This window comes from Sinocyclocheilus anshuiensis, unplaced genomic scaffold (assembly GCF_001515605.1).
Source record: "Sinocyclocheilus anshuiensis isolate Anshui unplaced genomic scaffold, SAMN03320099.WGS_v1.1 scaffold261, whole genome shotgun sequence".
Taxonomy (NCBI): Eukaryota; Metazoa; Chordata; class Actinopteri; order Cypriniformes; family Cyprinidae; genus Sinocyclocheilus; species Sinocyclocheilus anshuiensis.
The window spans coordinates 1,612,383-1,638,210 of NW_015536515.1; the positions used below are offsets into that span (position 1 = coordinate 1,612,383).

A 25,828-nucleotide genomic window follows, 5' to 3' on the forward strand; every position below is an offset into this window, starting at 1 on the left:
CATTTTTGCCCAGTCTCTTTCTTATGGTGGAGTCATGAACACTGACCTTAACTGAGGCAAGTGAGCATTTTATTTAAGCTAATTTTCTTATTTTTATTCAGTTTGTCTTGATGCACTAAATAACTAAAACTAAAGCTGAAATAAAAATGAATGAAAACTATAAAGACATATTAAAACAAAAATAAAAGTGACAAAAACACACAAAATTACTAAAACTTTAAAATTATAATGAAAACAGAAGATATATATATATATAAAAAAAAAAAGTAATTGAATATATTAATAAAACATTGTATCTCAATGATACTAAAATAACCAAGTATTCAAGCATGAATATTATTAAAGAAAAATAATAAGTCATAAAGGTTTGGAACAACATAATTTTTAGGCAAATTATTCCTTGCATCCTTTGAAATCATAGATCATGTCAGATAATTTTTGTCCAAATGTCAAAACTCTCATTTGTCCTGATGATTTGATAAGTCCTGGCATCCTTGTGCTGCATTAGCAGACACAGCTAAGGACTTGAGGTGTCAGGGCACCGTTATAAAGATTGTTTGTGTGTGTGTTTTTTTTTTTATGAACCTCTTCAACAAATCATATTTGATTTCATGCGTAATTAGTTTGTCCATCAGCAGCCGAGGGGACCCTGTAGCAGCGGTATCTGCAATATCTTTGAGCTCTGATGACAGAGGCTTCGGGACAACAGCCAATATGCATTAGAACAATAGCACGGTTCCGCCCCATCGCTCCGGATGAACTAGAACTCATTTCATACGACTGGCATTTGTAACTACGCTCTCTTTACCTCGCGCGAGCGCAGCGGGACGAACATCTCAACGCTCACTGGCAGCCTTCAATATTTGATAGACGCTCTGCCCTTCCTATTAAACTGGAAGATTTAATTATATTTTGAAATGATATTTTAATTAAAAATTAAGGTAAGCAAAAATGGATTTCAAAATAATTACATCAAACATCAAAAAAGTGAAGGCTGTTTTTTTCTGCTTGGCCAGCAGAAAAAGTAAGAAGCCTTATTTAAGTCTCTGAGAGATTCAATCTAATTTAATTCTCTCCCCTCTCTAAATAAACAGTTCTCCAACCTTTTTTCATCTGGGGGGAGAAGAGATGATAGAGGTAATCAATATTTCTAGCATTTTAATTAAAACCGTTAGTGGAATAAATCCATTTAATTATCAGTTAATGAAATACAAGGTCATTTACCTGACAGCAACTTTGAAGGTGGCTTACTGGTTGGAATGAGAAGGCTGGTGAGGTGTCAGAGCTGTTTAGCAGCTGCCAGAGCTCAACCTCAGATTCTCCTCGCTGTATTAACCCCTCTCTGTCCGTCGGCATGCCGCTTGACTCGTACCTTCTGCTCCACCCACATGAAAAACAATGAAGATCGGGGTTAGCAGAGCATGCTGGGTTTACTGGTGCATGGTGGACATGTGTGTGGTGTGTGTATAGGTGTGTGTGTGTGTGTGTGTGTGTGTCTGTGTGTAGGTGTGTGTGTGTGTGTGTGTGTGTGTGTGTGTGTGCGCGCGCGCACGTGTTTGAGTGTGAGTGTGTGCATAGCAGCAGCACAATAAAAGTGTATGCCAAAAAAACAATACACAAGGGCAAAGAAAGTGAAACACACATAAATACAAAAGGAGGAAGAGGAGAACAAAGAAAATGACTAGGTAAAAATAAACTACAAAAAGAGTGAAATAGCTAGTAGTTGTATTTTCTCCAACACATAGTGAGAGGCTTACTGAGTAAAGTAAAGTAAAGTAAAGTAAAGTGAAGTAAAATAAAATAAAACTTTTTTTTAATATCTTAATATCATAATGTCATCAGTTTATCATTAATATTAATATTAAATATTAAATATCAACAACTTAAGCTATATTGCCCTGACCTATGACAAAGCAAGAAAGAAAGAAAGAAAGAAAGAAGCAAGTATTTAGAGACGGTAAAAAGACAGAAAGGAAGATGCACTCCAGAACAAAGAGAAATTGAATTCTTGATTTTTTTTCCAGCATGCCTATTCAGAGTAACTGAGAAGAAAGAAGTGTAACAAGTTGACAGTGACACATTGAATAACCTGTCAGAGTGCCTGAAATTAAATGAAATAAAATAAAATAAAATGTCGCTTTGCTGCAGCTCCAGAGTTATCAGTCACATGGTGGTTTCAGCTTAAGCAATTTGTTAAAAAAGGATCAGTACATCTGGAGCTGCAAATTTAATTTGTCGCCCTGCCAGGACTACTATAGGTTAACTGTTAAAAAGAGTGAAAATCATAAAAAGGTGTGTATAGGGCTCAACTCTTGTCTACTGGCTTGACCTGTTTTTACTTGCCCTGCCAAAGTTTTCACTGACTCCATGACAAAAAGTTGTTGTTTCTTTGGTTTCGATCCAAGTAACTTAGTATTATAACAGAGATTTAGATTTTAGACCGATATAGATTTTTTATAACCAACACAGATGCAAGATTATTTGTATATTTATCTGTCCGATAACTGATATAAGGAACTGATGTTTATTTCATATTTTACGTCTGTTTTTGTTTAATTTCATCTTCCTATCACAACAATAAAAACATGCAGCAGAAACAATAATGTTAACAACAGGTTAAATAAACTGACAAAGTCGAATATTTTCAAATGGAGAACATAAATAAATGACAAGGGAGTCTATTAACTTTGCATAAATGTAATAATTAATTCATTCATAATTCACACTCAAAAGTAATGATCATTTAAGTGCTGTTTAAGTTAGCTGACTGATGTAACAGGATTCATACTGGATATGTTATTTGCAGTCACACAGTGTACAGGAGGTTGGGTGTAGCTGTCAGGCATGGGCGTTTTTATTTTGGATGCGATAGCCATATATGTGTGTTTGACATATTGACAGCCATATATGTGTGTTTGTGTGTGTCTATATATATATATATATATATTACAGGGGTTAAATAGTAAATAAAATAATATTATTAATAATTATTAGTAGTAGTAATTATTACTTTAATTAATTAATATTAATTAGTAATTATTATATACATATTAGTAATTATTATACATACACACACCTATGATATAATTTATAATATATAAACAAATATGTTTTATGTCAATATAATACTAATAATGTAAAGTCATATAATTTAATTATATGCACACATATACAAAAATACAAACAACTATTCATATTTTATGTCAATATAATACTTGTAAATATCTGTATAAATATCTGTATATGGATGGAATCTTTGGTAGTTTGGAAGACTTTGTGGTTACTACGGTAAATTTGATGATAGTATTATTTGAGTAACGTGTAATTCTCTCTTAGAAAGTCAGACATTTCCATGTATATCACACAAACGGCATCACTCAGGAAGATGTACATAGTTGATAGTATGCAGTGATAAACATGGGAGAAAGTTCCTACATTCCATGATGCTAATAAACAGTCCTCTCTGTTAAAGACTTAAAGTAGTTAAATAGTTAAAGACTTACAGAAAAAATGTGTTAGCATATAGCATCATTTAACCTCTGAAATGTGGATGCCAGGAAACGTTTTTGTTGAAAATCACTTGATAAGCTAACAATTCTCGTTTGTTATCGTTTGGGGCGCAATCGGGCAATAGAGCACTTTTATTTCTGCAAGTCAGAGACATAAAGTAGACACTGAAATGTAGCATGTTGTATGTCTGTCGAGCTGTAGCTTTAAAGGAGTGTGAATCTGTCACTGTGTGTGTGTGTGTGTGTGTGTATTTGTGTGTGTGTGTGTGTGTGTGTGTGTGTGTGTGTGTGTGTGTGTTTGGAGGCAGAAGCTTTTAGCGTGTGGAGGCGGCGCTGGGATTTGTGTGATGGAGTTTATTTCAGACCCAGTTCTCTGGGGCCGGAGGAACAATAGTCTCTCAGCAGCCCTTCCTTCACCATCTGGAACAAATACAACAAATAATAAATAGAGATACAATGGGGCAGAGAAATGGAATTTAACTTGGCCCGCAGCACTTACCTGAAATGTGAATATAATGGTGTGGGGCATTTGTCATAGCGAATGCTTTCTGGAGTTTTTGTCCTACTGTTAATGAAATAGTGAACTTGGCTCTGTACATTACGCTCCGGCTTTATGCATCGATCTCTGCAATTGCTTGCTTTGTCTTATTACTAAAATCAATTTCCTTCTGTGATTGCCAAGAAGAGCATTTAAAAGCACTTACTTCATGTGATGTTTTCTGACTCGCTTTTATTGTTCGTGACAGTCCTTCCAACAACAAATGCCCTGCGCATATGCCGTTCTTGGAAAACGCCTGGCGAATATTAGAATCAGTCTGCCAAGGACACTCAGTCGTACCGATGACAGACGTATTAAGACATTCTCAATCCCATTCTAATCAAACTCTAATTGTGGGGTACTGACTTAATGTTGATGTTTGGAGTCGACTGAGGCACAATGTGAAGCACAGCATGTTCCTGGATCAACATGCCTTTTTGTTCATGGAACAACATTATGATCCAATCATAGTCTCATAGTCTATCATGAAGGTCCAGATCTAACTTTCTGCCAAAGCTACCAATGACTGGTTTATTAGGAAAATATACTGGCCATTCTTATTAACCCTAAACTGTACACAAAAGAACAAACCTAGTGCCATCAGCAAACAAATGATGTTACACCTGTTTTATAATTTGAAAAATCAATGTGAAATATTAATGGTTTAAGTTTTTGATATTTTTCTTTAAAACAAATGCCATTTGATTTTCATAAGTAAGATGTCTATATAGTATATAGAAAAATATATTTAGTTTTTATATTTATATAATATATTTAAATAGTATATTTATGTTTTTCAAGTTTATATTTTTATAGTATATTTAAATTATATTTATTTTTTATATTTTTATAATATATTTAAATAGCATATTTATTTTTTTCAAGTTTATGTTTTTATAGTATATTTATTTTTTATAGTATATATTTTTAAAATATATACTTTTTATATTATATTTCTTTTTATAGTATTTATCTGTTTTACATATTTTTGCTGAAACTATGTAAAACAGATCAATAATTCCTTATTGTTAAATAATATTTTTTTTAGCTGTAAGGAATTATCTGTGTATTATCTGTGCAATAAATGATTTGTTACACATTTACATACACATACAGTATACTATATGTAAACATGACAAACATAAAGAAAATGTAAAAAAATTATATATATAATGTTTTTAAAAGAGGTCTCTTATGCTCACCAAGGCTGTGTTTATTTAATCAAACAAATCAAGTAAAAACAGTAATGTGAAATAATATTACAATGAAAAAAAGTCAGTTTTATTACATTTTTAAATGTAATTTATTCCTATGAGATAATAACATATGTGTGTGTTTGTGTGTGTGTGTAATACCTCTTAAAAATAAAATTATTACTTATTTTCACGTTCTAGAGTTTAGACTATAAAATTAAAAACATCTATAAAATGCTTTATGGTACATTTTCCACCAATATGACAGTTAATGTGTTAACGTGTGACTGTTTGATGATGCATTTTGCTGCAATTCCAGAAAACAGTTTCCAGCTAACTGGATAGTAACTTGCAGTGAACACGGTGCTTGCTGAGTGTTAATTTTGGTGTCTTCCTAACTCAAACTCATACCATTTACCTCCATAATTACACAGCTTTGATTAGTTGATAATGAACAAAGATTGATGATCCGAGAATATGTCATACTTGGGTAAATCGAGGTATAATTAACAACAGTAATGTGAAATAATATTACAATTAAAAAAAGTCAGTTTTATTACATTTTTAAATGTAATTTATTCCTATGAGATAATAACATGTGTGTGTTTGTGTGTGTGTGTAATACCTCTTAAAAATAAAATTATTACTTATTTTCACGTTCTAGAGTTTAGACTATAAAATTAAAAACATCTATAAAATGCTTTATGGTACATTTTCCACCAATATGACAGTTAATGTGTTAACGTGTGACTGTTTGATGATGCATTTTGCTGCAATTCCAGAAAACAGTTTCCAGCTAACTGGATAGTAACTTGCAGTGAACACGGTGCTTGCTGAGTGTTAATTTTGGTGTCTTCCTAACTCAAACTCATACCATTTACCTCCATAATTACACAGCTTTGATTAGTTGATAATGAACAAAGATTGATGATCCGAGAATATGTCATACTTGGGTAAATCGAGGTATAATTAACCCCTTTTTCTGTAAACTTGGATTAGTTCTTGCTAAAACATGAGGCTTTTGACGGAAGTGTATCTCAGTGGAGATAGAGCTGCTCTGCTCTGCTGTCTCTCTCACACACATGCAGGCCTGCAGGCAGTGGCTCTGACGGCTGATGTGTCTTTGTGTTTAATACACTGACACAGTGTTTGACTTCAGTCTGTTCAGCTCAGAGTGGCCAGCAGAGCTCAATCTATCCTCTAGATATCAGTCTGATCTGCTGGCGGTTTATAGTTTCATTTGACCACAATCCACTTTGACAAACAACCTGCTTTCATCTCGAACTCTCACAAAAAAAAGAAAAAAACCCCAGCTCATTTCTGCTCCCCAAACCTCAAAAGAAACCACGTCAAGGTAGCCGCGATACCGTCTCTTTCTGATTTCAAATGAAGATCAGATTTTTTTTATGTTACTTAATTATTTCCTAATTAGTTTGCATGTTAATTAAAATGGTGGCTAATGTTAATTACCTATATTAATGGATTCTCATGTAACACCTGCCCGAAGCGCTTGGCTCAGTTTTCAAAATATCTTCATCTAAGCCGGTTGATGCATGCCGTCTCGCTTTGTTGAAAAGCAGCGAGGAATTGAAGTTAGGGGATTTTTGAAACAGGTCGCACTGAAGTAGTCAAACCAAATGCTCAGTTTCCTTCTCATCTGCTTTCAGTTGAGAGCTGCATTTGCAGAGAGGATTGGCATATCGTGATTATAGTCATATTTGTGAGCATGTGTAATCTGTGATGCTCAATCTGTTAGATGGGTCATTCCAAGAAACGGCTGCCTTTTCCATTTTGAAAAGGTGATTGTTTTGTTTTTCTTTTTAAGGAAAAAGTAAATGTTTCTAAAATTTTCAAATCTGATAATGTGTTAAAGTGTAAATAATTCAATTTGAATCCAAATGTACATGTTTTAATACATGTTTGCATACTCTGAAATGTAGTTCAACACTTGAGTCACACTTAAAAATGCACAAATTCTGTTCTCTTTCAGTACAAATCAAATTCAACAAGCCTTTGACCCTCATCCATGGGATTACATCCATGCTGATCATTAATCTTCATAAGATAATTGAAAAGTAGTATATATACGCATGTATAGACACATAAACACTCACCTATGTACATTAAGTATATATTTAGACTGATATAAAATGCCTACAATAACACACATACTGTACAGTATATATGAGAGGGACACAAACCTGTTTCTGTATAATGACCCAGATGTTTCCTATCACCCGTCCATGACAGTAGAATCTACTCTGACATTCTTGACACACAACTGGTGAATGCTTGGCATGCATGACAAAGCTAAAGTAAAGCAAGGCCATATTAAAGCTTAGATGGTCTCTATTAGATTGAAAATGATCACCTGATCAATACCACCCCCTGCCTGACTAATCCATAATGTGAACATTGTTTCAGACCCCCGCGCCTTTTCCTGCATGTGTCTCGGGGTGCTTAGACTTCATGGAGGCAAGGATCAGCGATTAAATGCCACCTTTCAGCAACAACATTAAAGCTGCAGTCTGTAACTTCTTTTGGTTAAAAATGATCCGAAATCAATATTTGAGGAAGTACATAACCAGCCAGTGTTCAAAACTATCGCCTTACTTTAGCCCGATTCACAACGTTTAGTTTATCTAGAATAATTAAATGTATCATTTTGATGGCGGATTATGTGTTTATGAAACACATGTGAATGAAATTAAATTAGATTCCAGTTTTAAATGTGCTTCTGATTACAGATAGCCTGGGATTAAACAAGATTTGTATTTTAAAGAACACCAGTTTGAAGGGAGCATAATTTGCTTTTTGGGTAAAATAATTTCTTAATATGAAATTAGAATGGTATGACAATTAGAGATTATACTGTCCAGAAATTGAAATCTACACACTAATACAAACTATACTCATAGTCACGCAATGCTGATGTTGTTAACATTAATAATTTGAGAATAAAGTATAACAATAATAATAATTTGCATGGTTTGATGTGATATGAGCTAACCGATCTTTAGATTTAATCACCATTGGTAGCGAGATTTATGGTAATGCTTTTTTCCTCAGTTTTGTCAGAACAAACGTGGCAGACTTGATACTTACTTGCTCAGATGACAATATACGGTGAAAATTCTTATTTGGGTCATATATTCCAAGACGTAGGCTAGAATTCTGTGATTGCGAAGTACAGTAAATATCCACACCGGTGCGGTGACTGACTGCCACACATACTCCTCAAAACATTAGATTCATCCGCGCTGGAGCAGTGCCGGCTCACAACCCACGCAAGGAAGATAATTCCGCACACAGCTGCAATTGCAGGTTTTCAAACAGAGATGGCGACAAAGGTAAAACTTACGGACTGCAGCTTTAAATAAGAAGTAGCAATTTGGCTTCTAGCAATTGCTAATTTCACGCCCTGATAAATGTTGCATGCAGGAGCTAAAGCTTTCAAAGATATTTCTTAAAAGGGGCGGCAGCATATGCAGGTAAAGGCCTGATGCGTTTCGCGGGGACAAAAGCTCACTTTCATGTCAAGGTCAAAAGAGATGTTTTGCTTTAAGCTAAATGTAAGTCATCCCTTATTACCAATTAAAAATTTATTCTGACCTCATCAATTAGATTTAGAGTGAGGGCTTTTTAAAAATAGATCATTAAAATGCTGTCTTAAGAAATGATGGTGCATTAGAAGATATTTGACATTTAGCAGAGACAGTACACAGGGGCGTTCACACCTACAGAGATTTACTGCTACCAGAAATCATTCATTTTCAGCAGCTTGAGCGACACTGACCACTGGCATGTCTAGCAGGGCAAACAGAGGAGGAGACGGTCCACTCATACAAAGATAAAGGGGTGACATCGCAGTTCTTAATACGGTGGCTGTAGAAATGGAAGATCCACCTTCCAGGTAAAAGAGCCAATTGCCTTTGTTAGAGGCATCACCTTTTTTTGTGCTAGTTTTAGGGTAATTCCAGTGAAAGTATCTGTTTGGTTTATTGCTGATTTAAAATATGAAATGTAACCTTGAAAAAACTTTTTTCCTCTCCATTTGAGTATTGGAGCTGTATTTGAATGACACACAACAGCGACCACCCACTTTTCCAGCTGTCTTGATCTCAGAAGTATTTTTCCCATTTATTTTCTCTTTTGGCATTTCAAAATATTCTTCAATAAGAGTTCTAAGCCGTTCTAATATATATCATAACATTTTATCTGAAGCAACAATATGTATGAAGATTCAGTAAAACAAAAACAACTACTCATTCATCAGTAATGATGTTGAAAATTCAGCTTAACCATCACAGGAATAAATGTTTAAAATAAATTCAAATGGAAAAGAGTTGTTTGATTTTTCTGTATTTTTGATCAAATAAATGCAGTCTTAGTGAGCATAAAAGTCTTATTTTTTTTTAAAAACAATACAAATCTTACTGACCCCAAACTTTTGAACAGTAGTATTAGTATAAAAACAACTTACTTTATTTTTTGCAAAATATTCAGAAATATAAAATGCACTCGGGCAGACAGTATATGATTATTTGCATTGCTTCATGGTGGTGAGAAATCTGTTGACCTCTTTTGTCACTATTTCTGTGTAACGACAGCCTCTGTGATTGGTTGAACTCTTTTTAGGATTATTCCTAAAGAGTAGTTCACCAGGAACTTTTTTAACTGGCTTCCACAGAGGAATACAACATGACTTAACAGCCTCAATTTCTCTCAGATTCTCAATGGAGAAAATGAATGGGATTTTACCTGAACCCGAATGTTGTACTCTATAGTTGCATGAGTGCATTGCTAAAATGGCCACCAAGTGAACTGACTTACCTTAAAGGTACTTTGCATCTAGAAGAGCGTAACTTCAAGAATCTTAATTTAATTATGTAACACATTTTGCATGTCGCCAAGTGCTCGTTTGATAAAGCCCAACCAATTCATCTTGCACCTACAGTGGCATCTATTCTGGCGACAGTGTAGATAGCCATAGAAATATGACCCCTTGTGTTTTTAGTGCATACATAATCACATTTATTTGACCAAGCAGTCAAACAACTGCAAATGAATGCGGTCGTATCAGCAGCTGGTTAGCTGCAAAAGACAGATAAGCGTGAACGAACGATTGCAACTTCTGTCTGACAACACTGTAATAATTGCCATTATTTTGAGCTATAAAGTTGCGTGATTCATGTCGGAAGACCCCACCACACATTAAATCCAGCCTTTATGACTAGTGATTTGAAAGTAATAGTTTCCAAATGAGTTTCATGCCTTGTACAGCTCCTCAGAGGCCCGCTCTTCTCAAAAATAATCTCCCCTCGTAACTTTTCCGAGGAGTAAGACTCAGAAAAAAAGCCAGCCGTCAGGAATAGAAGAACATTCTTTTTCCTGCTCGTGAAAGTGAAAACACTCGAATGAAATACAGCCTCTTAAATGACAATTGGGGAATTTTTAAAAAAAATTTTTACACAATACGACAGCATTTTCTAGACGCGTGTGGAGTTTGTGAAGGTGAAGCTTTGCAGGCGTATTTGTAAATTTATGAGCTGCTTTGATAGAACCCTCGGCCATTTAAAGCTGCCATCTCGACCCCACACAACGCCCGACTGAATTTATTTTCCGAGCATGCCTGCGTGTGCGCCGCTCGCCTCCGATGCTGCCTCTGAACATCAGGACAGACCTGATGGGAGACATTTCAAACAGGCCGATGTATGTTCTGGCTGTTTTGAACACCAGTCGCTGGGGGGGCCGGGGTGGCAGGAGACTTCCCACCGTTTTCAATCTCGCCGCAATGCTCCTCGCATTCAGAGCAGATGATAAAGAAATGAGCCACCCCTGTGTTTTGTCACATAGCTTAAATGTAGTATTTAGGAGGTATCCATCGGCCCCTGTCCAGCAGTTCACCTGTTTTTTTTTTTCTTCTCGTACTGCACACTAGAGTCGCATCTTTCTCTTCGTTTCTCTTCGTTCCCCAGCTGCTTTCAATGAAACTCTGTCCCCTTTGCACTGCTGCCACATGAATCGTCTTCCCATCCGTCTCTCTCTCCCTCTCTCTATCTCTCACTCTGTTTTTTCATTGCACATGAAGCAACAGAAGAGCGTTACTCAATTCTGTTTGGATTATATTTGATCCCGATGAATTTCGCCCTCCTGTTCGATGTGAAACATATGTGCCTCAAAGCTCAAGGATGATCATGTCTGTGATTGTTTTCCTCCAGTGCATGTTTTTTAATCACACTCTGCAGATTTTTAGCAGTCCTGTCTAGCTTACGAAGGCAAATCAGTCAGGTCTGTTCACGCTTTGCCTGACGGGCCTTTAATACTTTACTGTTATTTACTTTTTTTTGTTCTCATTATTATATCTCTTTGGTATTATGCAGTTAAAAAGAGAGGGATTTTTAGTGGTGTTTGCCATGGCTGTTGTTCTATTGTTCATATTTAGTGTCCCATTTGTGTTACAGACATGAATGACACCTCAAATCACGCGGCTTGTTCAGGAGAGTGTGGTATTATTTTTCTAAGCAATTGGATGATGAAACAAGAATATCATAAGAGGGCAAACTCCACCCAGTAAGCAACTATTTGGCATGCACTGGCAACCATTTTTACATTGTGGTGGCACTTTTCAGATGAGCAAGCACATCAGAAATGTACAAATGTAATGTTTTTTCTTTTTAGTTTGCATGATTTCTAGTGTCAATTTTCAGTTTTCCCTCCTTTTCCCAATTTCTTTGCATGCGTTGAGTGATCTTTGATGAATTGCTTTTTTCCTCCTTTGTAAGAAACAGCTGCCAAATGCATAAATGTAAATTATACATAAGAGCTTTGGTTAATTATATACAGAACTGTTCAAAATTTTGTGATTGGTAAGATTTATAAAATGTTTTTGAAAGTCTTATGCACACCAAGCCTGCATTTATTTGATCAAAAATACAGTAAAAATAGTCATATGTGACCCTGGACCACAAAACCAGTCTTAAGTCGCTTGGGTAGATTTTTAGCAATAGCCAAAAAAAACATAGTATGGGTCAAAAATATCGATTTTTCTTTTATGCCAAAAATCATTAAGATATTAAGTAAAGATCATGTTCCATGAGGATATTTAGTACATTTCCTACCGTAAATATATCAAAACTTAATTTTTGATTAGTAATATGCATTGCTAAGAACTTCATTTGGACAACTTTAAAGGAGATTTTCTCAGTATTTAGATTTTTTTGAACCCTCAGATTCCAGATTTTCAAATAGTTGTATCTCGGCCAATGGAAAGCTTATTTATTCAGCTTTCAGATTATGTATAAATCTAAATTTAAAAAAATTGACCCTTATGACTGGTTTTGTGGTCCAGGGTCACATATTGTAGATTATTATTGCAATTTTCTATTTTAATATATTTTAAAATTTAATTTATTGCTGTGATTTGTCAGCAGTCATTACTCCAGAAATCATTATAATATGCTGATTTGCTGATTTCTAAATTATTATCAATGTTAAAAACAGTTGTGCTGCTTAATATTTTTGTGGAAACCATGATACATTTTGTTCAGGATTCATTGATGAATAGAACGTTGCGATGAACAGCATTTATTTGTAATGGAAATCTTCTGTAACATAATAATGGGGGAAGTCCTGGTCTAATGGTTAGAGAGTCGGACTCGTAACCCAAAGGTTGTGGGTTCGAGTCTCGTACCAGCAGGGATTGTAGGTGGGGGGAGTGAATGTACAGCGCTCTCTCCCACCTTCAATACCACGACTGAGGTGCCCTTGAGCAAGGCACCGAACCCCGAACTGCTCCCCGGGCGCCGCAGCAAAAAATGACTGCCCACTGCTCCGGGTGTGTGTTCACGGTGTGTGTGTGTTCACTGCTGTGTGTGTGCACTTTGGATGGGATAAATGCAGAGCACTAATTCCTAGTATGGGTCACCATACTTGGCCACATGTCACTTCACTTTCACTTTTTCACTTTTTAAATGTATTTACTGTCACTTTTGATCAATTTAATTCGTCCTTGCTGAAAAAACAAGTATTAATTTCTTTCTATTAATCTAAAGACCCCAAACTTTTGAATGATAGTGAAAGTTGACTGGGGTTCTCAAACTTTATATTTCTTTTTTTTTTGTCAAGTGGTAACGAAGTATATGGTTAAAAAGCCTTCTTTTAAACAAAGTATTCTCTCTCACCTATCTTTAAGACAACATAGTCTTTTTGCATTACCTGAAAACTGCTACCAGTTGGTTAGTTTGTATACATTTATTGATAATGTGACGTACACATACTCTGACATTATATAGGAAGTGATGATGGCCACATTTTCAGCTCATGATTGATAGTCGAAAAGTCCCAGAAGATGTGGTACTGGCACAGACATGTAAACAAAAGGGCCTAAAATGACTCGATTCAGCAGATTTTACTGACATCTGTGTCTGGATTTCACTCACGGGGTGGAGGTAAGCATTCATCAAATGATTGAATTCGTATCGATTCCTACCATATTAGCAGTTTAAAGCAAGACCTCTTTTGATGGCGTGAGAGAGAGAGAGAGAAAGATGGCGTGAGAGGTTTTTGAATGATTCTGTTTGAAATAAGTATACGGGAGATTCACACGCAAATCCCTTCTGTCTGCATATCTGAATAAGAATATCTTTAAACGGGCCAGGAGGAGGGAAGGCGGCGGGAAATGCAGCCGAACCGTGGTGTGCAGGATCAGGGGGGTTATTTACCACTTAGGCGGGAGGCTATGTGTTCGTACAGAGGTCGTGCGGGTAGCCGAGAGTGGCTGTTAGCGCAGTGGGCGACGTGTGGCACTCCAGCCCATAGAAAAATTAATTAAGCAATGCTTTGCTTTTAAGTCAGGGGCTTACATGTGTTTTTCTTTGGTTGACATTGTCTGCCTTGAGATTATGAAAGCTTAGCCTTTATCTCAGACAGTGATTGCATTGTGGGAACGGGCTCTGCGTACATTATGGAACGAGGAGACAAACGCTCATCAATAGCCTGATTTCTCCTTCAAGTACTGATGAATGTAGGGTTATGTGCTTGATATTGATGTTTTTCGTATTCACCCATGGGAGCCGCATCTTGCAGCAGCTCAGACGCGTATGCCTTTATAGATTTCTAATACATTTCAGCTCTGCGTTTTTAATATAGATGGGTAATTCTGCTCGGTTTTGCGAGATCAATGCAAATGCATCTTACCCACAACCAGCCACGCAAGCCACAAGAGAGGAGAATCTCCATCATGACAATGTCCTCGGCTCGAGTCCGAAGTGGCGTGCTGGGCCTAGCCGTCCTTAGGCTCAAGGTGGCTCGGAGAAATTGCTTTTGTCAGAGGTGGGCATCGGTTATTATTGTGTGTGTAAGCCGCTCCGGTGGGATTGAGTAATTAGGATCCTGACATGGCGTCGGCGAGCAAGCCGAGTGAATCAAAAATGAAGGCAAATGAAAGCAAATTCCTCCGAGGAGGGAGAGGAGAATTCTGTGCGCTCGCGCCGCTAATTTTCTAGAGCTCCTAGTTAGGTTCATTTCATTCCTCCCAAATGAGCAAAGCGCCCGAGCCCCAGCGTTTGATGCCCGCCCAATAAATGGAATGAAAAAGCGACACATCTTTCTGTTGATTTTCTTGTTTATTATCAAGGGTAGCTTTGATTGAGACGCAGTTTACATTCATGGAATCGTCTGACCTTTCTAGAGGCATCTGCCGAGCAGGCGCCGGGCGCTCGGTGGAGAATGCGAAGCCGGCGCGCTTCATAAAGTGTTGAGAAATGAGCAAAAAATCAAAGCCGTCTGTTGGAGATGTTATTGGCTTGCTCATTCATCGCCTCATATTTTGCACAATAACTGATCTCCGTCAAGCCAATGTAGCCAATTTTCTCAAGCACCGAGGAGAAATACATATTTTTTCCATCTGATTTGAAAAGCATGTTCAAGTGCTTCCTAATCACTGCTGAAAACCAACACACTCCTTTCTGAAATGGAACGACGCCAGTTTCAAGTGTCGCTCTTTATTGCTGCTGTATTGATTCAGCTAAATGCTAGAAGTCTGAATTAGTTTAATAGTTTTGCAAGTTCTTATAGCTTATTGTTTTTTAATAGCCTAGTTCTTGAAGTTGGATCAATGACACTGTGGTAATTGAGGTTGCTGAAATCATATCTATGCTGATTCTTTCTCTCTGTTTGTTTTGGTGTCAGCAGGTGGAGGTCCAGCAGAGCCATCGAGAGGCCCAGAAAGATGTCCTGGATCAGATGAGAGTGAAACTTAAAAGTCAACAGTACTGCTCCAACAGCAGAAGCGTTGACTTCACCCTGATGTCCAAGTCTAACAGGTACGATGAGAAATGTGACTTAATTAAGCTTAAGTTGGAAACCCATTTTGGTCACATCCATCCTTTATGGAGAATGCAATCCCAGAATGCACCGTGACTAGCTCAGTGAAAAGATTAATCCAAGTGGACAAAGCGAAAGAAACGTTGATTATAAATACATTAAATACTGAAAAGAATCAATAAAATGCATATTAATACTAGCGTGTCATTCATTATTGTATTGAAATCATTTGGGAGCAGGTAAAAATGTAGTCTAATGCTTTAGTATTTAGATGAAAATGTCCTTCAAATTTAGTCAATATTTCATCATGTCATTCTTTTTAGTCCATTTTTTCTCACTGATTATAATTTTAATGAACAAAAATATAATTTTTGTTGACAATAAGACACTTGTCAAATTGTACCGGATCAAATTTAATAAATATCATTATTAACTTAATATATTATTTTTAAAATATATGTATTTTTTTAAATGAAAAGCATTTATCAGATATTAAATTATTTGAGAATTTTTAGGATATTTTATTACGTTTCTTGAGTTTGTATGGCAAAACTTTATTCACAATGTGAATTACAAATTTTGTACTTTTTTTTTTCTCTTCAAAAGTCATTATTAGTGCATTTGTTTATGTCCTGCGGTGTTTTTATTTTCGTCAATGGTAAGTTTTACTTAATGAAGCAATTTGCAATTTTTTAATGATATTTTCATCAGTAATTTTATCGATTAATACTATTTCCATGCGCTTTGTTTGAAATGCCTGATTTGTATGATACGTGGAGTTGTTGTGTAGAGCCTTTCAAATCCTTCACTTAAGGGCTTCCATGAGAATTATGATGCTGACTTAGAAAGCCAATAATTTCCTGGAGTATATTTTATATTTTGTGCCTTGGTTCTTTTGTTTTCACAAATGTCTTGCTGTTTGATCAATACTGTTGATTAGGTTTATTTTAAGGACTTGAAGTAACCTTTCTCTAATGCTACTTAATGGTTCCTCATGTGGTTACAGACTTGAATTATGTTTTTTTCTTTCCTAAAATAACTAATCCTTTTATTTGGTGGTCCATTAGTTCTCTATCCTCCCCCTCTCTCTCTCCTGGTCCAGTGAAGTCCTGAATGTTAACCATAGAGCCTGGATCGGACTCCTCGGCTTGGCTTTGAATCAAACCTCGTTTTAATCCTTTTAAGCTTCTCGTCGTAATGATTTATTTTGCAGTAAAAAAAAACTCATAATGATCCTTTGAATTTTAATGGTGCACTGCCTGCTCAAGGATTCATTGTTTTGACTCTTTGGCCCTTACCTTTGCATGGAAACATGTCTTAAGGGAGGCGCTGTCGAATTCGATGGCCTCCGGTGCCTCTCTCCAGCTCGCCGGCCTCATCAAGGGCTGACGCCCACCGCCGCGGCTCCCAGCATCCCCTCACACCTGATAGAAACGGGACGCCTGCCATTCAGGAATCAAAAGCCCTCTCCAGGAGAGAAGAGACGAGGGGAACACAACAGACAGCAGTGAAAAGATGTTAAGTCCCCACATTAGGCGCCAGGGATTAGCACCATAAATTAAAGAGCTCTTTCTATAAAACTGTCACTTTGTATGAGATGTGAGGGGTGTCAATACAGCCGGCCAACCTTTCCCGGTGAGGCTCGGGGTGAACGGTGATGACTTAGACCACCTCCCCCCCTCTTAGAAAGGTGGCGCTGTGCTGAGTAGGGGGGCACGTTGACGTTAAACGGATTTGAAAAGAAAGAAAGACGGAGAGGCATCCATTTCTGTCTCACAGGAGTGACCCGGAGGGGCCCGTTTCAAGTGGCTAACGGCTAATGCTTGTCGACAAAACCGCTCCATGTGCGAGATCTGATGAACAGGTGGATGAATCTCACAAAACCTTTCAAGTTTCAAAAAGCATAGAAAGGAATAAGAAATTATTTTTTGTTTAAACAGAACATAAAGTGCCTTGATGGGTTTTTTTTTTCTGTGTTGACATATTTTTAGTTTGAAATAGAATTTTAACAGAAATTAATAATGAACTTTTTTTAAAACCAAGTAGCCTTTAGTTTGCATTTCAGCCATCAACTATGATTTGTTACTTGTCATTGTTATTCAGGGGAATTATTAAAATATTATTATTATCATTATTACTGTGGAAAAACAACGTACAAATGACATTGTGAATTGACTTTTTGATATATCCGTGAATTATATAAAAGCATGTACAATTGGTCTGCTCACAAACCAAAGCGAGCAGGAGAAAATGATGCTGACAGAACAATATCCCATGATGCACGTTTGCTAAATGGATCTTACATTTTTTTTTCTCCTACTTGTTTTTCGTTATTCGCTGTTAATGTTGTTTGGATGCCCCGAGAGCTTGTTTTACAAGCATTTAGATTTATGTTAGTGAGGGGAAAGTAGAGTACAGAAAACAATATGGTATGCAAGAATACAGAAAGATGCTGTTTAACTCACAAACAGCATATTGAGTTTTAATATCAGTCGAAGAACGCAGTGCCTGAGGGAGTCTTCACACTTCCGCCGCACACGTCTGACTCTTTCTAATTTGCTGTCTTTGCCATTTTGTTCTGATCAATGTCTTGCATACAAACACGGCTCAAATTTTCACGTACTCCCCAATGTCGTTTTGTTTAATCAGCGCCTGCTTGGAAATGCTAATTCGCAGCTCTCTCCTTGTTGAAATTTCATACGTGCTAGCATTCGATAGCACATTCCTGTTTCTTTTGTGTCTGCACTGAATTGAAATAAAAAGGAAATGTTGATTTTTCTCTCGCACCCTTTTTTGATCGTTATTTGTGTAATCTCATTCATAGTTTTTCTTCTTCAGGGACAACAGGAGCGCTTGAAAAAGCAAGAGGGGGAAAATGGTGCTAGTTTGACATAACTGTCAAAGCGCTCAAAAGCAGTGCGAATTCCAAACAATTTTCCACTAATGTTTCTAAACATGCGGCCCTCCTGCTGAGACGCAAATCTAAGCAAAGCTCAGGCGCTAATATGTTTGTTTGTGGGTGTGTGGTGATGTTCAGTTATGAGTGTGCAGCTATAGTGTAAACGTATGCACATACAATCATCCCAGTGCTGTTAAAAAATGTTTAATGTGCTTCACCGTCGAGCTGACGGAAGCATTGAGCAAGAGGGAGGTGAAGTCATGTTTAATTAAGACGTTCTGCCTCACGAGCCGTCACTCAGAGCGCATGTTAAAGATCCCTCGTGCTCCCCGACTCTTTTCACACTTCACATACCCACGTCGCACTGCGCCTCTATGCACTGCCCGCTAACGGACTAGTGTAATTACCTCCGCTTGTCAAATATGTCTGTACACCGTCTCTCCAGACCTCACCTTAGCTGGAGAAGCTGTGAACTTCTTTCTGCCTGTCTCATTTTTCTGTTTTTCCTTCAGCCTATCAGAGTTTGAGGCGGAGTATCAGGAGCTCTGGGATTGGCTGATGGACATGGAATCCATAGTGACGGACAGCCATGATCTGATGATGTCAGAGGAAAACGGACTAGTGTAATTACCTCCGCTTGTCAAATATTCACTCTGTAAAATATGTCTGTACACCGTCTCTCCAGACCGCACCTTAGCTGGAGAAGCTGTGAACTTCTTTCTGCCTGTCTCATTTTTCTGTTTTTCCTTCAGCCTATCAGAGTTTGAGGCGGAGTATCAGGAGCTCTGGGATTGGCTGATGGACATGGAATCCATAGTGACGGACAGCCATGATCTGATGATGTCAGAGGAACAGCAGCATCACCTGTATAAGGTAAATGGGTTTTTGTGCATTTAAAGTTGCTAACTACAATTTCCATTTGCTTTCCATTGATGTGTGGTTTGTTAGGATAGGACAATATTTGGCCAAGAGACAACTATTTGAAAATCTAGAATGTGAGAGTGCAAAAAAAATCTAAATACTGAGAAAATCGCCTATAAAGCTGTCCAAATGAAGTGTTCTTAGCAATGCATATTACTAATCAAAAATTAAGTTTTGATATATTTACGGTAGGAAATTTACAAAATATCTTCATGGAACATGATCTTTACTTAATATCCTAATGATTTTTGGCATAAAAGAAAAATCTATAATTTTGACCCATACAATGTTTTTTTGGCTATTGCTAAAAATATACCGAAGCAACTGGTTTTGTGGTCCAAGGTCACATATACGTGCTAGCATATTGGATCTGTGATAGACATGCATAACATGAAGTTGATATTGAAAAGGCAACAAATTAAAGGAATAGTTTCATTTCAGAATTCATTATAGACCCACATGACTGTCTTTCTTCAATGCAGCACAAAAAAAGATATTTTGCTCTTTTTCGTAATAGGAACTAGAGCTTTTTCATGCTCCAAAAATGACAAATATCATGAATGTACACTCTAAAAAATAATTTTGCGGTTGTAAATAAGAAAAAGTCATACTTACAAGAAAATGCCATTTCAATTTCATGTTTAATTCAGTGCTACTTGACATTTCCTTGTGATAAATTTCTGAGTGAAAAAGGTTTCCAGTTTTTTTCAGTGTTGTATGTAGTCCATAAAGGTAAGGATTGCAAAGTATTCTGATTGCTTTGAAACAGAAAAAAAAGTTAAACCTCAGCTAAAGCTCTCATCAAAATGTGTTGAATGACAATAACTTCAATCTTTGATTATTCGATTTAATTTCTTATCGAGCTGATGTTTTGTAATTTTGAATATGGGGAATCACAAATGTACTTCTTGTCTGTGTTGTGGAAAGTTACTTTTAAACGTAATGCATTACAATATTGTGTTACTCCATAAAAAAGTAACTAATTGCATTACTTAGTTACTTTTTATGGAAAGTAATCCCATTATGTTACCGTTGCATTACTTTTTGTCAGCTGGGCTAGGATTGCTTATTTGTTATTTAATAACAAAAACCCCAAAAGTTATGTTTTTGGCAACTGTAAACGCCCTTTCACCTCAGGCTGAAGGAAGTACCTCTGCCTCTGCACGTCACAAACAATTTATCTTAACACGGGGGCAGGAGAGGCGTCAGTGAATAAATGGGAAAGCAAAGTAATTTGCGTTACTTATTTGTAAAAGTAACTCAGATATTTTGTTTTAAATTTAAAAGTAATGCATTACTTTACTAGTTATTTGAAAAAAAAAATCTGATTATGTAACTTGCGTTACCCCCAACACTGCTGCTTATGGTAGTTTTTTGGAGCCTCATTTCACTTTATGAGAAAGATTACTGTATGCTGAGCAAAACTGTTCAGCAGAAGAAAGTAAGTCATATAGAAAGTGAACAACATGAGGGTGAGTAAATGAGGACAGAATTTTAATTTATGGGTGAACTATTCCTACATTTGGTGGAAATGTCAAATAGGATGTGGTGTCTCAGTGTTTAAACATCTGGGTTGGTAATCCAAAGGTTGTAGGTTCAAACCCTAGGAATTGCAATTCATGATCTGATCACCATTGTGCTCTTGGGCAAGACTCTTACACTGTGTCCTAGCATACCTAGCTTCAAAAATAACAAACACCTTAAAATTATATTCAAAATATGATCCAGGTAAGTTTTGAAGCTCTTAAAATAATCTTAGTTTTATGCTAGCATTCAATCCAATGGTTTCATCAAGACGAATTGCATCATTCATAAATTGCAGTACAGTTGTATACTGAAGTCTCTGAATATGGGAACAAGCACAGATTCTGCATTCTGCATTATAAGAAAGATTGTGTCAAGCAAAATAAAATTTGTATTTGTGTTCAAAAAAAGAAAGCTAATCATGCAGGTTTTGTGAGTACTGTAAAAGACAAAGACACAGAAGAGGAGCAGTGCCAGATGTCCAATATCAAGTCACAAAGTTAGTCCGGTGCGTAGATCCAAAAATAACATGAAGCCAGCAGAAAAAACAATCCGCACACGGTCAAATGCAGGACATTTCTCCTCAAAAAATCTTTATTATAATGCTTAATCAGAGGCCGTAAAAAAGTGCAAAGTGCAAAAGTGAAAAGTGCAAAACATTTTCGAGACAAAAGCTCTTCCTCAGTACCACATTGATTAGTGCACACCTGCACCCATTATAACATCAATATTCACCATGGACATCATAATGTGCACGCAGGGCCAAAAACACCATACAATTTATCCAATTTTACCTTAAGACATTCCTATAAATATATTTTAATGATAAAAATTCCTCAATGCAAAAATACCTTAATACAACATTATTAATGTAAAATGCAAAAAATGTTTCATACATAATTTCACCCATAGATCTTATAAATGTTTCTTGTATACATATATCACAAAAAACAATTCAAAACCAATTCAAACCATTCATACCAAGGGGATATAAAGATCTCAAATCAAAAATCCATTTGCATTCTCTTTGTAAAAGACGGCGTTCCATGTCACCACCCCTTCAAAACTGTGGTATATGTTCTATTACCGTAAAATATAAAAAATACCGTAGAATATTGATGTTATAATGGGTGCAGGTGTGCACTAATCAATATGGCAATGAGGAAGAGCTTTTGTCTCGAAAACGTTTTGCACTTTTCACTTTTGCACTTTGCACTTTTTTTTACAGCCTCTGATTAAGCATTATAATAAAGATTTTTTGAGGAGGTTTTGCCCTGCATTTGACCATGTGCGGATTGTTTTTTCTGCTTGCTACTGTAAAAGACTGTCATGAGATGTCATTAATATTGTGATTGGCTGAAATTGTTCACATTGTTTGCCATTCAGTGTAGACAGAGTGCTTCTTCCTGTTCAGTTTGCTGCAGGGAGACTGTCCCTAATGTACTGTTAGCCACTTTAAATAAGAAATTGTCTGCTAAATCATATATAATTTTAATTTTTTCTTTCTTATCTTAAATGGGAAGCATATAATGCAGAATGTTAAATTATAGATTTATCAGTAATATTTCAAATGAGCCTTGACTTTTGATTCTCTTAAACCAATTTAGCAAAACCATGTCTGAATATTACAATACTGCGAGCCGGCGATTAGATTGTCTTCCATTTCAATCTCTGTCACACGTTCTACAGCCAGACTCACTTTGTCATTTTAACACATTTCAGTAAAAGTTCATTTCAGCGAAATGTGAGAGGAAAAGAGAAGGAGTGCAAAGCAGAGATAGTACCTCACCCTGTTTACAGTCCATGCATTTTTATCAGTCCCAGATAAAGCGGCCTGTATTGTGTTAGGTCAGTATGTTTGTTCATGATTAAAACAAACTGATTTTGCTCCTCCGTATTGATTGCGTTCACACCTGTCCTAATAAATATGTACTGGGCCTCCATGTTGGTTATCAGCTTTTTTTCATGGGGTTCTCCTGTGACGCGTTATCAGGCCTCAATGTGGGATTGATGTGGAGAGGGGTACACGTGAAGACGGGGCCGGGGCCAGGACGGAATGCTGCTTCCACATGCTGGGGGAGTTTATCGTAAAAAAGAGGGGGAGGCAGAAAGCCAGACTCGCCTGGAGGCAGAGACCGTAAATCAGCCTCATTTAGGCTTCCTTTACCGGACTGATTCCGACACTTGTCATCCTCCTATTGCTCCGAGCATATGGCATATTTCAAAAGAGCAGATTGTGAATCATAAAGAAATGAAATTAATAACCCCCCCAGCCTCAGACTGGAAACAACCCCTAATGACGAGAGAAATAACGGCACGCCGGCGGCCCCCTCTTCCTCTTCCTCCTCCCCCGTCCCCTCCCCTCGAAACCTGCAGAGGTCGTGTTCAAGGTCAGAACTAATCTTCCCGCTCATCGGGCGCACTGACCCCGCCATTAGTCATATCTTACAGTAAGAGAGAACTGAGGAAAGATCAGCCAGTTTTATGCTCTTTCTTAGTGTAGTGTACTGTTTTTGCTGTGTGCATTATGTAGTTTCTGTATACATAAAAATATGTACATGTATCAAAATGTGCAGTATACACTCAGATCACACTGCACAGATTACTGTATCCCATAATTCAATGCACTTCACTTGATTTTTGATTTTCAGTCTGATAAATGAGTTAAATCTCTTTGATATCTCATTATTTGTTCAGTCTGAGAAAACTAAGATGTTTTATATTGCTAGCATGCAATGTGCAATTTCTGAGGGGAAAAATGAATATTTATTTATTAATTTATGATTTATCAGTGGATGGATTTCATGGAAAATTTGCATAATAAATTAAATATTATATAGTTATATATAAAATGTAAAATAACTACATTTATTAATTTACATTATAATTTAGATTTATATATTATTAAAATAGATTTATTATAGTTTTTGCATATTATCTTTATATATATATATATATATATATATATATGCACACACACACACACACACACACACACATATATGCTACTAAATTTCAAAATAATTATAATGAAATGGCAAGTAACACATTGAATTAAACATGAAATTTTGAAGCAGAAAGACTGAAATAATATTTCCTTCTAGATACTCCAATAATCTTTTTTACAGTTATAATAAAAACATTTACAGTGTAGCATTATATATATGTATAAAAAAATATATCTATTTGTAAAGAATGCAGTACATTATTAGGTGTTTATAGCACAGTTTTGCAGAATGCTAATTTCATTGTGAACACTGCCAACCTTTGTATGAATTGATGGCAATCTGATGTTCGAATTCTTTTTTTTTTGCTACATAGTGCATACATAGTAGTAGTAGTACGTCATATATTTATCTTGCTCATTATGCAGTAAGCAGTACAGTAGTAGTCGTGTCTATACATAACCTTTGAGATGTAACTACTGACCATTTATCTCAGAGATCGCCGAATGTCACAAGAAATCATAGTTTCACCAGAATAGCCTCCATGTTGTCTGTTCCCTTTCGTAAAACAACCATTGATGTGTTTTTAGCACTTTCAACCAATTAACCTGTAGTTTCTCATTTTTTGTTTGCTGCATGTCAGTCAGACATTAGCTTGTTAACCGCTTATGCGCTGGAAGCGTCAGTGTGTGTGTATACAGCACCTTTAGCGCACACTGACATGCTGAATAGATCTTGGTCTAATCTAACACGCTCTAATGCACTTGCTGATCAAAGCTCGGCTCAGCCAAACCTTCCATGTTCTCTTGTGCTGCTGCTGCCCTGCAGATGTACTCCTTTCTTACTGGTTTGTTTGTTCAAGCTGTACCTTTGAGTGCTGAGGTTTACGAGGCATTGTTATCTGTCTTTATGCATGTGAAATCAAAAGATCTAATCATCTTGCTTTTCCCAGATGCAGCCTTAAAGGTTTTTTTTTTTTTCACGTGAACCGTTTGTTCAAAGCTGTAGGATCTGTCAGAGCATGTAAAATTCAACTTAATTTGCTCTAAAGATTATCAACTCTTCAACTGATCATGTGTGTTTTAATGGCTCAAATTTATGTAATAAATTAAATGTTATTTATTTATTTGCATGTATTTTCATAAAATACATTTATAATATAGGTTTATTATGTTAATGAATTGCATTATGTTGTTATTGTTTAGACCATGATAACAACATGATGGGAATGACCATATTTGGATAAATACCGTGATAATACCATGTGTATATACATAATATATTATTTATTTAATATAATGTTATTTATTTATTATAAATAATATTATAATAAATACAGCTGTGCCTATATTACCATTTTATTTAATTAAATACAAATTACATTGTAAAAAATGACCATAAAAATAGATATATTCAAAAATATATATAAAAAAAATATTTTTTATTTATGTCAAGTTTTTTGCATATAGAAAATGAAGCCTATTTTGAATTTTAATGACAATTAAGCAATATAATTTTTTATTACATTCATTTTTTTTCTTATTCCCTTCTGATCCAAACATGTTCTTAACAGGTTTTGTGAGATTCACCCAAACGCAGGTGGGTTTCTGTTGTTGGGAAGGTCAGGAATTCTACTCGATTTATGTTGTTGCTTTGTGATAAAGTGCAGGGATGCTTGTTGATGTGTTGCTCTGTGTCAGGAGTGTGAAGGCAGTAGAGCAGGTATCTGTGTGTGTGTGTGTGTGTGTGTGGAGCGACAGAGGCGGTGTGTGAGTGTGACACATTGCTGCTTTATAGAGCCGGAGCAGGTGGTATTTAATAGGAATCACAGCATCACAGTGCCTTCTCCTGTGTGTCTCTCCCTCGTCCCTCCCTCTCTCGCTTTCCCACTTTCTCCTTTGTCTCTCTCTGTCTTTAATTTTCTCTCTCACACACACTCCAGAGTTCTCGGGGGCTTAAATCAATGGTATTGA

The 25,828-nt window shown here is 36.4% G+C and overlaps 1 protein-coding gene across 1 annotated transcript in view; it reads left to right on the top strand.

The window, feature by feature from the left end:
* The window catches only part of akap6 (A kinase (PRKA) anchor protein 6), a 180,628-nt gene that overhangs the window by 97,176 nt on the left and 57,624 nt on the right, over positions 1–25,828 (top strand). The window contains exons 9-10 of the mRNA XM_016492093.1: positions 15,432–15,565; positions 19,218–19,338. Of these exons, the coding sequence (XP_016347579.1) occupies positions 15,432–15,565; positions 19,218–19,338 (255 nt within the window). The remainder of the gene's footprint in view (positions 1–15,431; positions 15,566–19,217; positions 19,339–25,828) is intronic.